General features: G+C 40.2%; 1 protein-coding gene and 1 pseudogene across 6 annotated transcripts in view; one reads left to right on the top strand and one right to left on the bottom strand.

Annotated features, from left to right (window-relative positions):
- Positions 1-6230, bottom strand: part of Ss18 (SS18 subunit of BAF chromatin remodeling complex) — an 83297-nt gene extending 77067 nt beyond the window's left edge. For 2 of the 6 annotated variants that reach the window (XM_087193940.1, XM_087193953.1), the window contains exons 1-2: positions 5904-6007; positions 2790-2866 (exon numbers count right to left, since the gene is read on the bottom strand). Coding sequence is in view for 2 of the 6 variants with exons in the window: in XM_013075276.3 (XP_012930730.1) it covers positions 2790-2866; positions 5904-5972 (146 nt within the window). In the remaining 4 variants the exon portion in view is untranslated. Of the gene's footprint in view, positions 1-2789; positions 2867-5903 lie in introns of those variants that run through there. The other 4 variants (XR_015444250.1, XM_013075276.3, XM_004853140.4 and 1 more) reach the window with 4 other exon arrangements.
- A 1159-nt stretch (positions 6231-7389) lies between these two features.
- Positions 7390-8339, top strand: LOC101704229 (PSME3-interacting protein pseudogene; annotated as a pseudogene).
- Positions 8340-15400: the final 7061 nt, after the last annotated feature.

Below are 15400 nucleotides of genomic sequence, written 5' to 3'. Positions count from 1 at the left end.
TCTTTTCTTTTTTTTTGGCACCGGGGATCGAACTCAGGTCCTTGCACTTGCAAGGCAAGCGGCGGAACCACTGAGCTAAATCCCCGGCCCCTGTATTTTTCTTAAGATATCACTTTTAATCAAATCAGATGCACAGAAATTTTTTACAGATGGCTAATATCCACTGCTGGCAGGGGTAGTTTAAAAACAAAACTCTAAAAACCTACTTGAGAGAAAACAAACAAATACAATCTTTCCACAGGGTATTTTGGTAATTAAGCATGGTCTTTGACCTGTAATTCCAACTCAAAACTGTAACTCTGGTCTGAGGATGCAGCTCAGTAGTATAGCACTTGCCTAGGCTGAGGGTCTGATCCCACATCCATCAAAAAACAAAACAAAATTGCAACCTACATATATAATAGAAAAACAATATATATGAAACCGTACGTGCAAATGCACAAAAACAAGTTTAGAAGGATACATATTAAAGCATTAAAAGTAGTTAACCCTATGGAGGGGAGGAAAATAAAGCCGTGGGAATTATACATTAATTTTTATACTTCGGTTTTTTCATTTTTTTAAATAATTAATAAGGATTTTCTATTTTAAAAAGTTTTCTAAAAAGGAAAAAAAAGTAATGGAGAGATTAAAGAGTGAATCAAATGATATCAAGAGACTAGAACAGAGGAAAACCCCAGGAAACCAAGGTTTGCTGGGAATATCTGCCTGGGAACAGGCCAGTGAGATCTCTCTAGGAAAGACAGATGTGTGTCAAAACAATAGTCTAAATAAAACGTCCTGAAGCTCTGATGCCCAATGCGGCAGCCACAAGACACAAAACGTGGCTAATCCAAAATGTGATGGGCAGTAATATACACAGTATGAAACAATGGAATATCAAGGAGCTCATTAATACTTTTGTATTAATAATATACAGACACATCGCTTCTCGGCCTTTTGGCTAAGATCAAGTGTAATAATATACAGACATGACAGGAGTTTGTGTTGTTGCTGCTGCTGTTGTTTTACAGGGTCTTGCTGTGTAGTTCAAGCTGACCTGGAACTCACTATGCAGCCCAGGGTGGCCTCGAACTTGTGACCATCCTCCTACCTCAGCCTCCCGAGTGCTGCATTACAGGCATGCAGCACCACGCCCAGCTGAAATGACAGTATTTTAGAAAAGAGTCTTTTAAAAATCATCACTAATTTCACCTGTCTCTATTACCTGTTTACTACATCTACTGGAAAATTTAAAATGATATATAAGGGGTGATCAAAATAGTCATTAAATGCTTAAATTTTTAAAAATTTGTTACAGTAAGACACATTGCCATTAATTCTCCTCAAAATACTCCCCGCTTCAAACACATTTATCCCATTGCTCTTGCCACTTTCTGAAGCAGTTCTGGAGTCCCTTTTTCATGTCTTCATAAGTTGTGATCAAAAATACAGTGAATGCTGCTGCCAACTGCACCTAACAGAAAGGCAAACTCTTTAAAATATTACAGTGAGTCCTCATCTACCTCATTCACCAGCTATGGCACCAAGTGACTCTGGCTCTTCCACAAAGTCAAAATGACCGCGAAAGGTAAACTTTTTAAATCGATTCAGGACATCAAGGCAGCCACAACAGTGTAACTGAAGACAATCATGAAAGAAGACTTTCAGAACTGCTTCAGAAAGTGGCAAGACAGCCAGGGATTTAGCTCAGTGGTGCTCCCGCCTGCCTCGCAATGGCAAGGTTCTGAGTTCGATCCTGGGTACCCCCCCCCCAAAAAGTGGCAAGAATGACAGAATGAGTATATTTGAAGCAAAAGAGAGCACTATATCTCGCAAGAGATTGATGGCAACATGTCTTTTACTGTAATAAATTTTTAAAATTTAAACATTCATCACTTTTTTGATCACACATCATATGTAGCTCACATTTATGTGTCTACTAGACAGTAGTGCTCTAGATATTCAACTTATTCTACCACAAGAGATTCTATAAGGGTATACCACTGACTTTAGGCACATCATTTCAAAATAAGCAAGTTTGGTCCTTACAAATGAGAAACAAGCCTCTATTAGATGACAGTTTGACTTTCCTCTCTAGATAGATTTATAAAGATACATATAGATATATGCAACTAAACATACTACACAGGTGAAGATCCAACTTTTCTACAGGTCAGATTATGTACAAATTTAATGTCATTATATTATAATGCAAGGTAATAAGTATAAGAAAAAAACCTCATACCCATCTACCCAGTCTCTCAGGGGAAATAATTTTTTCTTGTAAAAAATCAAGAATAGGCTGGGGATTTAGCTCAGTGGTTCCACCACAAGTGCAAAGACCCAAGTTCGATCCCCGGTACAAAAAAAAAAAATCAAGAATACACACACAAAAGTTGTACACAAATATTCATACACATATTACGAACTAGGAAGTGAAGACAACCCAAATATCCATACCTGATGAACAAATAATGTACATGGAAGATTTGGCAATAAAAAGGAATGAAGTACTGATATACTCATCAATAAGTATGCACTTTAACAAACTGCACATTGTCTAAATCCATTTATAGGAAACATCTCCAATCAAGGGGTCAGAGATCGGTGCAGAGGAGGGGGAATGAACGCAAGTGGGTATTTCTTCATGGCATGAAGAAAATGTTCTATAACTGAAGTGACAACAGCACAACTCTATGAACACATTAAAAGACACTGAACTGTACAGTTTAAATATAAATTAACAAAGCTGTTATTAAAATGTAAAGTAAAAACTACCAAATAAAAAAGTTTCTTTTTAATCTTACTGAGAACACTCTGAAGTCTTTCCTTTATTCTGATAGTCCATTATACACTGAATAAGATGGTTATTTTCATCCAACATCTGCAATAAAATTAGAAAAAGTTTATTGTAAACCTAGTGCATCAAATAAAATTAAAAAATAGAAAACTCAAAAAAGAGGGCACTCAAATGCTGAAGAAATTTAAAGTGGATCCAGTAACAAAACACTGTCTCCTCAATCATTTAATCATAAAATCATTTAAGCAAAAAAATATAAAATTCTCTTAAAAGTACTTTGTCAATATTTTTATTTTGCCATATTAATATCTTTATTTTTGTTAATTATAAAAGTATAAAATTACTTTTTATTAATCTTACAACCTGATGTTACAAACTTTTTTAATTACTTTAACAAATTATAAAGGGAATTTTGTGAATTAGGTCTTTATCACACAAAATTTCATTATCTACTTAATTGTATAAATCTCTTGAAACATGCAATATACAGCTCATAAGGATAATCTTTTCAATAAATATTTTCCCTTGAAATTCTAGAAATGTTTTATCTATAAAAAAAATCTATCCAGGTCTTTTTCTATATATAATATAGGTCACCACTAAAAATCTTTCATATCCTTAGAAGGGTATCATGTTTAATCAATAATTTTAATATCTCCATTTCAATTATTCTGCCTATAAATAATTAACTGAAATGCAGAAGAGCAAAACTTTCTTTTATATTCAAATATTTAATTGCCTCTGCTACCTGTAATGGTAGCTTTATGTTATTGTCGGTGTTGTTGTTACTGTTAATTTTTATCGGTATGTTTGCAACGCATGATTACATTCATTGTGGGGAGTTGGTAAATGTACGTAATACACCTTAATTCTATTTAATGCCCCCTACCCTTCTCCCTCTATAATAGTAGCTTTACCCAGGTAAGACCAAGAGTCCACCAAAAAAAAAAAAAAAAAAAGACTAAGAGTTCAGGGGCCGGGGGTTTAACTCAGTGGTTTTGCTGCCTGCTGCGCAAGCGCAAAGACCTGAGCTCAATCCCTGGTACCAAAAAAAAAAAAAAAAAAGACTTAAGAGTCCAAGTTGGCTTTGCATTATTCTAACACCAATGGCAGGAGTGAGGAAAAAGTCTGTCCTTACCCAGAATAAAGTAAATACATGAAAACTTCAGCCCAGGATGCTTCATGTGGTAGCTGGCTAGCTTCCAAGGTTTCTAACAGTTCAGTTCTGTGATTTTCCAAATATGGCATAATAATAATGCAATGTTTCTATACATGTACAATATTTAATATAGATTTTATAAGTTTACCACACATATACTATACATATATGTATGTTACCTCAAAAGTTTAAAAACTTAAAACTATCAATTTATCTTTTCTTTATCTAACCTTATCACCGTTCTAAGCAGTCTTGGTTCTGAGGGCTAAATAATTCATCTAAATAAATTAGCATTTTGAGAAGAGTATTGATTGTAACAACTAAAAGGTCAGTTAGTTTTAGTGCCAGCATTTCTATCCTGAGCCAACCACTTAAATTTTCAGATTAAAGATCAAGGGACAAAAGATGATCCCCTGAACTTGGACCCAGCCTTTCAGGATTCAAAGAACGAGTGAAGCGCAATGCTGTAATCCACTTAATGTTAACTCTTAATTAAAAACGAAGATCATTTAACATTAACTGTGAATTTTCCCTGCACATTTACCATAATCTTCCCTTGGTGAGAGGCAAAAAAACCCCTCACGAGTGCAGTTATTTTTTAAATACAATCACTGGATGCCAAAAACTTGTCCTTAAAATGCACTAATTGAATTCTCAACCTAATGAATTCTCATCATCTGTTCCAGTATATTCCTCAACTAATAGACTTGACCGTTAGAATGTCTGTCTCATATCTAATAACTCTTACACTGATGAGGCATTAAACTTTTAATTCATTTTTCTCTTTTCATCTGAGGATAAAACATAATTGATCAGCATCCTCTGAATTAATCAACGATACAACAAATATCTTAAGGCTTAGGTAAGAAAAATTCGTTGTAGGAAAACAAAACAAAACAAAAACAAAGAATAAACTGCCAGGCTGCAGCCTCCGGTGGTGCGTTATATGAAATCACTGCATTTCCAGGCACTGCCAGGCTGGGCTGTTCATAAAATAAAGCAACAGTTGGGCAAATGGCAAATGTCATGCTACAAAGAACCTGCCAGTAAACAAACCGATTAACGTAATCTATGGGGACACAATAGTACCCAGTAGTACTGAAACTTGACTTTTCCATTTTCACCCTTGCTCCAGTGCAGAAAACAAAATGAAAATATTTAAGGTAAACTACTTATTACATTTAGCAAGTAACTTTTCGAAAGTCTAGCTCGCTAAAATTTAGAATGCTACCTAGCTCGTAAGCAACAAGGCAGGGTAGAGTATACTAAAGAAACTTCGCGTCTACAATTGGCAGCAACACAGAAGCGACCGCGGTAGCGCCGTTCTCTAAAAAAGGTCGCAGCTCCTAGTGTTTTTGTCACGACTTATGTAATCGGTCAGGACTGTGTCTCCACGCTCCCCACAGCAACATCAGCGCTTGCACGGGCACTCCACAAACATCTGCTGCAAATGTAAGTGAACCAGGAGTGCCCTGGAAAGGGGATCGGGGTCACGCCGTAGTGTATCCAGGTCTTTCTCGTATTCCCCACTAGGGTCCCCAAGTTCTCCACGCAGAGCCCCAACTCGGCCCGAGTGTGCAGGGCCCCCGAGCCCGTGGTCTGCGGAGCCCCGAGGAGCCGCGACGCGCGGGGCGGGGCGACGCCGAAGTAACTCGGGCGACGCGGGGCGGCCGGCCCTTCCTCCGCCCTCCCCGCGGCCGCGCCAGGCGCACGCGCCCCGCCGCCCCATCCCAGGAGAAATCGGGCGACAGTTGCTGGGGCTTTGTGGCTGTAGGAGAGCGCCGACACGCGCCAAGGGCTCCGTGAAAAAACCGGTTCGCCCTCTCCTGCCTCCCACCACGGCACGGTGGGGTCCGCACACCGCCGCGTCCCAGCAGGCCGCCTCCGGCCCCGACCGGCCGGGGCCCCCAGTCCCGCGCAGGGGCGGGACGAGCCCCGCATCCCCGGCCCTCCAAGTTTCACCTTCTGAATCGCAGCGGGCGTGATCTCCCCCTTGCCTCGCTGCCTCGGGGCCGCGAACGCCACAGACATGTCGCCGCCGTCACCACCGTGGGCAAGTCCCGAGTGCTCCGGGTGAACTGCAAACTGGGGGAGAGACGCCGGGCCCTCGGGCCGCACCACCTCGGAATGCGCGGAGGGGGGGATGCTCCCGGGCCGAGGGCGCCGCCGGCCAGCCTGGCCTGCGCAGGGCCCCGGCCCGCGGAAACCCTGCTTCCGCGTGTGACTGAGGAGCGGTAGCTGCGGTAGACCTTCTCCGCCCTCGCCAGCCCGCGAGCTCCTCGCCGCGGCCTCCCCCGCACCCCCGCGCCTCGGCGCCAATGGTACGGCCACGCCTCAGCCCTCCCTCCGCTTCAGCGATTCAGGAAATGGTCCCGCCGCCGCAGTAGAGGGAGAGGCCGGGCAGCCCTGTCACAGGAAATGTGAGCGCCCGGCCGGCCCGCCCTCCTTCCGCGCGAGCAGCGCCTCGCCTGCCCCGCGTGCTCCAGCTCTCCGCCGGCTCCCCGCCCCGGACTCCCTCAGAGTTCCCAACTCCAGCCTCGTCCCTCCTGGGAAGAACCGTCCGCCCGAGCGGTCCGGGCAGCCCGGGAGGGCAGGGAGGACAGGGCTCGGAGTTCGTGCAGACCTGGGGAGCCTCGGCCGAGGTGCGAGCGCCCGGGGAACGCCGATTCGCTGGTTTAAACGGCTGGGCTACGCCCCAAAGGCGCACCTCTGAGTGCTCTGTCGCGCACGCACGCTGGCCCAGTCCTGCCGAGCAGTCGGAAAAGAACCTGGCCCGAAATCGGGACCCCAAGGCTGTGTCCAGGACTGGGGGCAGCCGTCCACCAAGGCTGCAGCGGCTAGAGCAGAGCTCGCCTTTCGGAACAAACTCAGGAAAAATACGAGTCGAGTTGGTCTAAATTTGGATCGTAGAAAGCAAACTTGGAACTACAACACCTTAACACTTTCTTTTCCGGTCACAGACTTGTCGATTAGGCCCAAGCTGCTAGGTTTCAAATGGGGGGGGGGGGGGAGCAAATGTGGGTAATGTGTTTCTGTGGGGTTTTACTTCCGTAAATTCAGACTGCCATATAGCACACAAGGAAAGTCCATATACAGTGCTACCCAATGAGGCTCAGATTTCTATAGGTTTATATATAAGATGAACTGAAAAATAAAAAGATTTGTAAAAGTGCTTTCAAATAGATGCTTTTCACGAAAAGGTTCCCTTCATTCATTCAGCAAATACGGATGTGTTTGTGCCAGGCTTTATGCCAGGTACCTGAGATACACCTGTCAATGAGTTGAACGTGAAGCCTGCTCTCAAGAATCTTACTTCTTTTTCTGTTGCTCACCACTCCTCCATCTTCCTTGAAATCTATATTGTGAGGCCTCCAGCTTTGCTCATTTTGGTCAGGGTTTCTTTAGCCATTCTGGGTCTTTTCTGATTTCATATGAATTTTAAGATTGTCTTTTCTAGTTCTGTGAAGAATATCGGTCAGCCTCTGGTTTTTGCATTTTCACTGTGATAGTCTTTTCATTATGGATGGAGGGGATGATGGTAACCTTGTTATCAAAAAGAAGTTTGTGTCTGAGGCAGAATTAGATGAACGGTGCAAAAGGAGACAAGAAGAATGGGAGAAAGTTCGAAAACCTGAAGATCCCAAAGAATGTCCAGAGGAGGATTATGACCCTCGGTCTCTCTATGAAAGACTACAGGAACAGAAAGACTGGAAGCAGCAGGAGTATGAAGAGCAGTTCAAATTCAAAAACATGGTAAGAGGCTTAGATGAAGAGACCAACTTCCTTGATGAGGTTTCTCGGCAGCAGGAACTAATAGAAAAGCAACGAAGAGAAGAAGAACTGAAAGAACTAAAGGAATACAGAAGTAATCTCAACAAGGTTGGAATCTCTACAGAAAACAAGAAGGAAGTGGAGAAGAAACTGCCTGTGAAACCAATAGAAACCAAGAACAAGTTCTCCCAGGCCAAGCTGTTGGCAGGAGCTGTGAAGCATAAGAGCTCAGAGAGTGGCAATAGTGTGAAAAGACTGAAACCGGACTCTGACCCAGATGACAAAAGTCAAGAGGCCCCATCCTGTGTATCAGTTGAAAGTACCTCCCTGAGCGGCCTGTCCATTCACTGCCCACCCGCCGCTGCCTGCATTGGCATCCTTCCAGGCCTGGGAGCCAACTCAGGGAGCAGCGACTCTGAGTCCAGCTCAGACAGTGAAGGCACCATCAATACCACGGGGAAGATCGTCTCCTCCGTCTTCCGAACCAACACTTTACTGGCGGCGCCCTAGCTCCTATCCTTCCCACAGGGAGCTCCCCCCTAGATCGGTGAGACCGTCCATTTTGCCTCCAGGCATTACCTCCCTCCAAAAAAACCTCCTTTGCTGGCTCCCTATGCACACCGTGACACTTTTAACCTCACCTAAAAATGTGTCAGGCCACTTGTGGCCAGAACTTGTTTGGTCTCCTTTCTGCTGTAGCACAGATGACCATACCGGTCCCACTGCCTCTTCCTCTCTGACTTGGTAGGGTGGGTGTGGCCCGCAGAAGCTCTGCCCTGGGGGGTCGGCACAGCTAGCTAGCAGAAGGTGCTGCTGGGTTTTGCTGCTTTCTTGTTTTCTCTTTTTCCTTTCCCAACAGCACCAGAAGTAAGGGCAGTTGTTGCACAGGTGTTATTTAAAGTTTATTGTAGACAAATGTGTTGTTCAGTTCGACTGCATTGTGGAGCATGTGGAGACAAAGCTGACCAGTGGGGAAATGGAGCACTTTCCTGGAACTAAGCCCTCCTCGATGTAAATATATTTATTAATGGGGCCGGGGATTTAGCTCAGTGGTTCTGGCACCTGCCTTGCAAGCGCAAGGTCCTGAGTTTGATTCCCGGTACCAAAAAAAAAAAAAAATATATATATATATATATATATATATATATATATATATATGAGATATATATTTATTAAAAAAAAAAAGAATCTTACACGCTAATACAGCACAGACCAAAAAGTAAACAAATGTATAGAAAGTCCTAAGAAAGACTAACAAGGAACGAAGAAAGAGTGGTTGGTATTTATGTGAGTTAATGTGGGAAGTCTCCATTATATTTAAACTGAGACCTAAAAGATCAACTCAAGCCATGATAAGAATAAAGGGAGGAGAGGCGGGGATTTAGCTCAATGGTTTCGCCGCCTGCTGCGCAAGCACCCGGACCCCCATTCGATTCCGGTACGAAAAAGAATAAAGGGAAGAAACTTTATACTCCCTCCTCCCTTAGGGTGGTAAATATTCTGAATTTGTCTTTTACTATCCTAGACCTTCAAAAAAACACTGGTATATTTGGGTTTAATATAATCACACCAAATTGGAAAACCTGTTGAATTCAGAACAGAAACCAATTCTCCCTTGACCCCCTCTCTTTTTAGACAGGATACCCCTAAATTGCTGAATTGCCCAGGCTGGACTTGGACTTTCAATCCTCTTACCTCAGCTTTACAGTGTGCTGGGATTGCAGCGGAGAGCAAAAACCAATTCTTGTCCACCACTAGCCCTGTGTGTCCAGTGCCTGGCATACACAGCCATATCTTGTTTACACAAAAGCATCTTGGTAGCTAAGAAAATTTCAGCAGGAAAAGTGAATCTCAAGAAGTCCTTCACTCCAATTGTGTCCAGCTGGCAAGTAGCATGGAAATCTTCTTTTAAAAACCAGCAAGAATCAGTAAGAACAGCTATTCAAATTTCTATATCCCAGTTTAAAAAAAAAAAATGTTCAAAGAGGACTCCCATTTCGGTATCCAGAAATAAATGTGTTTTTAAAGTATAGCTTCCCCACGATAGGAAAAAGAAAGTGACTGGAGCCAGTTACAGGTCTCCCTGAGTTGTTCGCTCCTTCAGGCTAGCAGGGTGGGGCCTAGAATAGTACTCAGAGGACCTGTGCAAGATGAACTGCAGCCTTTTCTATGATTCCACGTGTGCCATAAGATACTGTCATTTTCAAGGTGTCCTGTTACATAAAATCTGTTAAGAAGCGGTAGGTAAAAGCTCCAGCCAGAAAAGCAAATTTCCCTAAGAAAGTAAAATGACCCTCACCCTTAAGCGTCCTTGATAAAACCAGATAGCCCTACCTGGAAGAATAGAAATTTAGAGAAAAGGGAAGTTGAAGCCCGAAGGAGGCCTGAGCTAGGGTACACTTAGGAGAACACTGTAAATCCTGCCTCACTTCACCTTTAGTTTTAAAGAATACGGAAGTAGGCTGAGTGGTGGAAGAGTTGAGAAGAACAAAAGAATAAAGGGTCTTCAGCATTTAGGGATTGGGGATTAAAATTCAATGGTAGAACACTTGCCTAGCAAACTAAGGGCCCAGGGTTTGATCCCCAGCACCAAAAACTAAGAACATAAAAAAGAATTTCCAGCATTTAGTTGTGGAAGAAGTGGAGAATGAAGATTAGAAGTTGGCCTAAAAATGGGATATTACAAGATGTAATCCAAATGCACAGCGAATCTTTAAATTGTTAAAAATTGTATTACAGTAAAGGGCACATTGCCATTTATTCTCTTCAAAATACTGCCCCTTGCTCAGAACACACTTATCAGATCATTTGTCACACTTTCTGGAACAGCTGTGGAAATCTCTGTCCTGAGTGTCTTTAGTTGTGCTGCTCAGGCTGTCTTGATGCCCTGAACTCATTCAAAATGTTTACCTCTAATGGTCATTTTGACTTTGGTGAAAAGCCAGAAGTCACACACACAGTGCCAGATCCTGTAAATAAGGTGGATGGTGACACACTGTAATGTTTTTATTTGACAGAAATTTCTGTAAACATTTGGTGAACAAAAGGTGATCAAAATATATGGTGAATGCTGAAATTTTAAAATGTTTGCAGCAAAAGCTATGTTGCCATTAGAGCCTCTCAAAGTCCTCGCCTTTGCTTCAAATATTCTCTGTCCTCCTTATCAATGTGTCTTTTACTATAGTATTTTAAATTAAACATTCACTCTATCTGTTGATCACCCCTTGTACTTTGGTGACTAAGAAAAAGGCTACTGAATCATCTTCCCAACAGAAAAATCAGTCTCATTACTTAGACTTCTGTATTGATTCATCTGATGAAGGAATCAAGGTCACATAACCGACAGGTATAAGGTTTTTGGAATAATCCTAATAGGAGAATAATGTCAAGTGATTCAAAATAAGTAAAATAACCTGCATAAATAATTCTTTTTTCTTTTTGGTACTGGGGGTACCAAACTCGGGACCTTGCGCTTGTGAGGCAGGCAGCAGAACCACTGAGCTAAATCCCTGGCCCAATAATTAATTCTTGATTGAGACATTAAGATAATTCAGTTGAGAAGGTAGACTGATTTACCCAAAAAACAAAACAGATATAGTACTTTCTAGTGCGGAAACAAAATTTTTCATGTTTGATTTTCGAATATGCCTCAGTTTGTAATTTGTTTTGTTTGAATTTGTATTGGTTAAATATATTTCAAGGAACTGATGAAATTATCTGCTCTTGGAATATGTTCACTATTTAGTAAAACTATAATCATGGGATTAAAAATGGTCTTAATCCCCCAAAATAAATCATACACATGCAGATAATGGTGATAACTCTTTCATACAAGAATTTCTTTAATATTTATTGTTTTATAATTAATAGGACATCTATACTCCCCAGTTTGCTGATATTTTAAGCTACTGTGCTGCCATAAATTCTTGGAATGTATTGGGAAGGCATAGACCAAGCCTGCCTGCTATAATTGGGCTCAGAGCAAAACCCCCAGGTAATATCTTTCAAAATATTTCTGCTCACAAGTCTCTGTGGCATTTGATGAGTCAATGTGAGTTGTGGCTTCCACAGATTTCAAGAGTATAGGGAAAGAAGTACACATCTATATATTTATATAATAATTATTCTAGGCAGAACAAATTACTTTTCCCAATTCCCCACTTTATTTTTGATATTCCAGAAATTTTCATTCATAGTAACTTATAACAAAGCCCATTTGGGGCATTTTCACTTCTGATGTTAACAAACACTGAATGAATTAAGGATCAACTGCCTTGATTATATTTTGGGATTTGGTGATATAGAATAGTATAGCTTTTTAAAAATATATATAGGCGAAAACATAGGGCATAATATTGGCAGGTCATTTCTGTATCTCACTTCCCTTCCTAAAAGTCAGATACCCTATTTTAAGATCTATTGGAAATAATACTGTGTGTGTGCGCGCTCACGCGCGTGTGTGTGTGTGTGTGTGTGTGTACACATTCATTTGCATGCAAGTTTTCACTAGGGATGGAAGCCAGGGCTTTCTGTAGGCTAGACAAATGTTCCATGACTAAGCCACATTCTCAGCCAGTGTTTAATAATTTAGCATTTATTATGTGCTAATCGCTGTGCTAATGATTACCTTACATTAGATACTTTAATATTCTTTCAAATTAATGGTAAAATATGTAAGGGCACATGAATATTGTAAATGACAAAGATTTGTATGTAAAAATGTAATAAAGAGAAAAATGTGCATTTCAACAAAATAAATGATACAAAATATTGGAGAGTATAGTCTACCCTGGGCAAATTTTCTGTCCTGAATTTACAGGTCCAACATTTTTTCTCATTTAGCATATTCTCTGTCTTTGTGCATGATACGCAGTTACATTGTCCTTAGTAAAAGGATATAACTATTCCTGAACTACTTCACAGTTTACAGAAAGCACATCATCCAATTCCTAATCTCCCTACATATAAGTGTGTCCAGCAAAATAATATTTCATCCCCACGAACATGACTACTTGTTGATCCCTGGAAATTGTGATTATGTTAAATTGCATGACAAGGAGGAAATAAGATACCACATGGAATTACAATAATGAACTGACTCTAAATACGGAGATGAACCTGGATTGTCCAGGTGGACCCAGGAAAATCTCAAATATACTTAAATGGAAGAACAGTGAGACTGAAGAATCACAATCAGAGAAATGACACCTTGAAAAAGACCTGAGTGGCCATTGGTACCAATGCTCAGTTTTAGCCCAGTAAGGCCTATTTCAGACATCTACCCTCTGAAACTATAATACAATTTGGAAATGTATATTATTTTAAGCCACTATATTTTTGAAAATTTGTTAGAAGAATAATAGGAAATTAATATAATGTGGTTTTCTAACAACATTTATGTGTGATTGTGCCACATGTAGTAAAATATTGATAAGTTATTCAACATATTATGAACAATATATATGAAATAAAACTAACAATCCCATTTGTTATATGTTTTCTTTTAAAAAAAATGATAGGAGGCTGGGGATTTAGCTCAGTGGTTCCTGCGTCTGCCTCGCAAGCACTAAGGTTCCGAGTATGATCTCCGGTACCAAAAAAAAAAAAAAAAATGATAGGAATTGGAAGTATAGCTCAGTGGTAGAGCACTTGCCTAACATGCATGAGGCAGTGGGTTCACTACTCAGCACTACAAAAAATAAGTAAACATAAATAAATAACGTATAAAGTCCTTGATAAAATCATCCTATAAAATGGAAAGAAGTGAAATTGCACTGTTGTAAGATATTTATATTTTATATGGAATGGTACCATGATATTTGCAAATGTACTATGGTAAGTTACATATACATATTGCAAATTGAAGAGCAGCAATTTCATACTTTTTGGTCTCAAATCCTTTGCACTCTTAAAAAGTAATACATGCTTCAAAGACTCTTTGTTTAAGAGAGTTACAAATCTTAATATTTACCTACTTAAGTATTAAAATTTGGAAACTTTTATCAGAAGTAGACACAAAATTAATTATCAGAACAATGAGATCCTCATTCATCTTGTGTCTTCGGAAAATTCCATTATATATTCTTTTTCTAATAAATTTTGTTTTATTTTATTTCATTCCCTCCCTCAAACCCCCTTCTATTATATATTCTTAAGAGAAAATGAGTTTTTAGAAGCAAAGGAAAAGCTCCAAAACATTAATATCATTGCAGAAATTCTTTAACCTACTTGGCCTTTTTACATTCCCTAGTATAAAAAATAAAATAAAATATCTTAAAACAAAACTCATGTAGCTCTAAGTTAAAGGGAAGATAAAATAGAATACTAAAAAATTCAAATAACTTGGGAGAAGGTAGGAAAAGAAAAACAACTTTTGGCCTGAGAGTATAACTCTGGTAGGAAACATGCTTAGCCTGTGCAAGAACATGGGTTCAACTCCTAGCACCAAATAAATAAATAAAACTTTTAAGGAACAAAGGAGACAAAACAAACTACTAATGATAGATTTTGACCCATGCATATTGATAATTACATTAAATATAAATGGTCTAAATGCTCCAATTAGAAGGCAAAAATTGAGAGAAATACTCCCTAAATGGTAAAGTCAGGACTTCACTTCAGAAAATCCAATCCTCCATACAAACAACAAGAATCCTGAAAAACAGTGTTTTAAAACAAAACTTTTGCAAAAAATTTAAGGGCTTGCAAAGAAGAGTGTTGATGTAAGAAAGTGACTGAATGACATCAAGTATAGTGAGCTTTGTGGCTTTTTTACTTGGCCTACACCCATCCATCTCTCCCAGGCTCCATGATGTGCTTGAAAACCAGCAGATTGAAAAAAATCAACAGTAAATCAGTCACTGGAAGGGACAGAACAGGATTGGAATTCACACATACAGGCATGTACACGTACACACACACACCCACACACCATCCCCAGTGATTTGTGACTATTTCACCTGGCTACCTGGAAAATCTGGATTCACAGGACATACTTTATTTGGAATAAGACTATACTCAGTAGAAAAGCCCTGTCCCAAAGACTGCAGAAAACAATAAGTGACCCTTGCATAATATCACATTTGCCTGAGACAGAGCTACCATTTGGAGTAAACAAGAGGCTGATCTAAAATCTCAAGGAAAATTGGAGAATTGAAATGTACCTAGGGGACTTGCTTTGAAAAGTTGTCATATTCCTGGAGATCTGGAAGGCCATTGGCATCCCAACGTAAGACCTTCACAAGCCTTCATCTCTCATTGTTTTTTGACCTGAAGGCTCTGAGAAAGCAGGAGGTTAAAACTAAGGCAGAGCTGAAATTATGCCCTGACACATACACAGAGCTCATGGAAAAGGGAAAGAAACTTACTTGTTCAAGGTGGTCTTGTCGCTGAGCTAACTAGAGACTTGAGTAGGTGCATATAAATGTAGACTTCAAACAATTATCATCAAAAAGTCATAAACAAAGAGCAACAACAACAAATTGGGTAGGGAAGACTGATTTCCAGTTACCATATTATATCATTTGAAATTTACATTTGTCAACAAAAAATTGTTAAACTTGCAAAAAAAAAAGAAAGTGTAGCTCATGCATGGGGTGAAAAGCAGTCAATATAAATGATTCATGAGAAAGCCCAGTTACTGGACTTACTGTATAAAAGCTTTCCCTCACCTATTATAAATATATTCA

This window comes from Heterocephalus glaber, unplaced genomic scaffold (assembly GCF_053883595.1).
Source record: "Heterocephalus glaber isolate CG9 unplaced genomic scaffold, H.glaber_assembly_v1.0 deba00000331, whole genome shotgun sequence".
In the NCBI taxonomy this organism is placed as follows: Eukaryota; Metazoa; Chordata; class Mammalia; order Rodentia; family Bathyergidae; genus Heterocephalus; species Heterocephalus glaber.
This window is presented reverse-complemented; position numbering and strand designations above follow the sequence as displayed.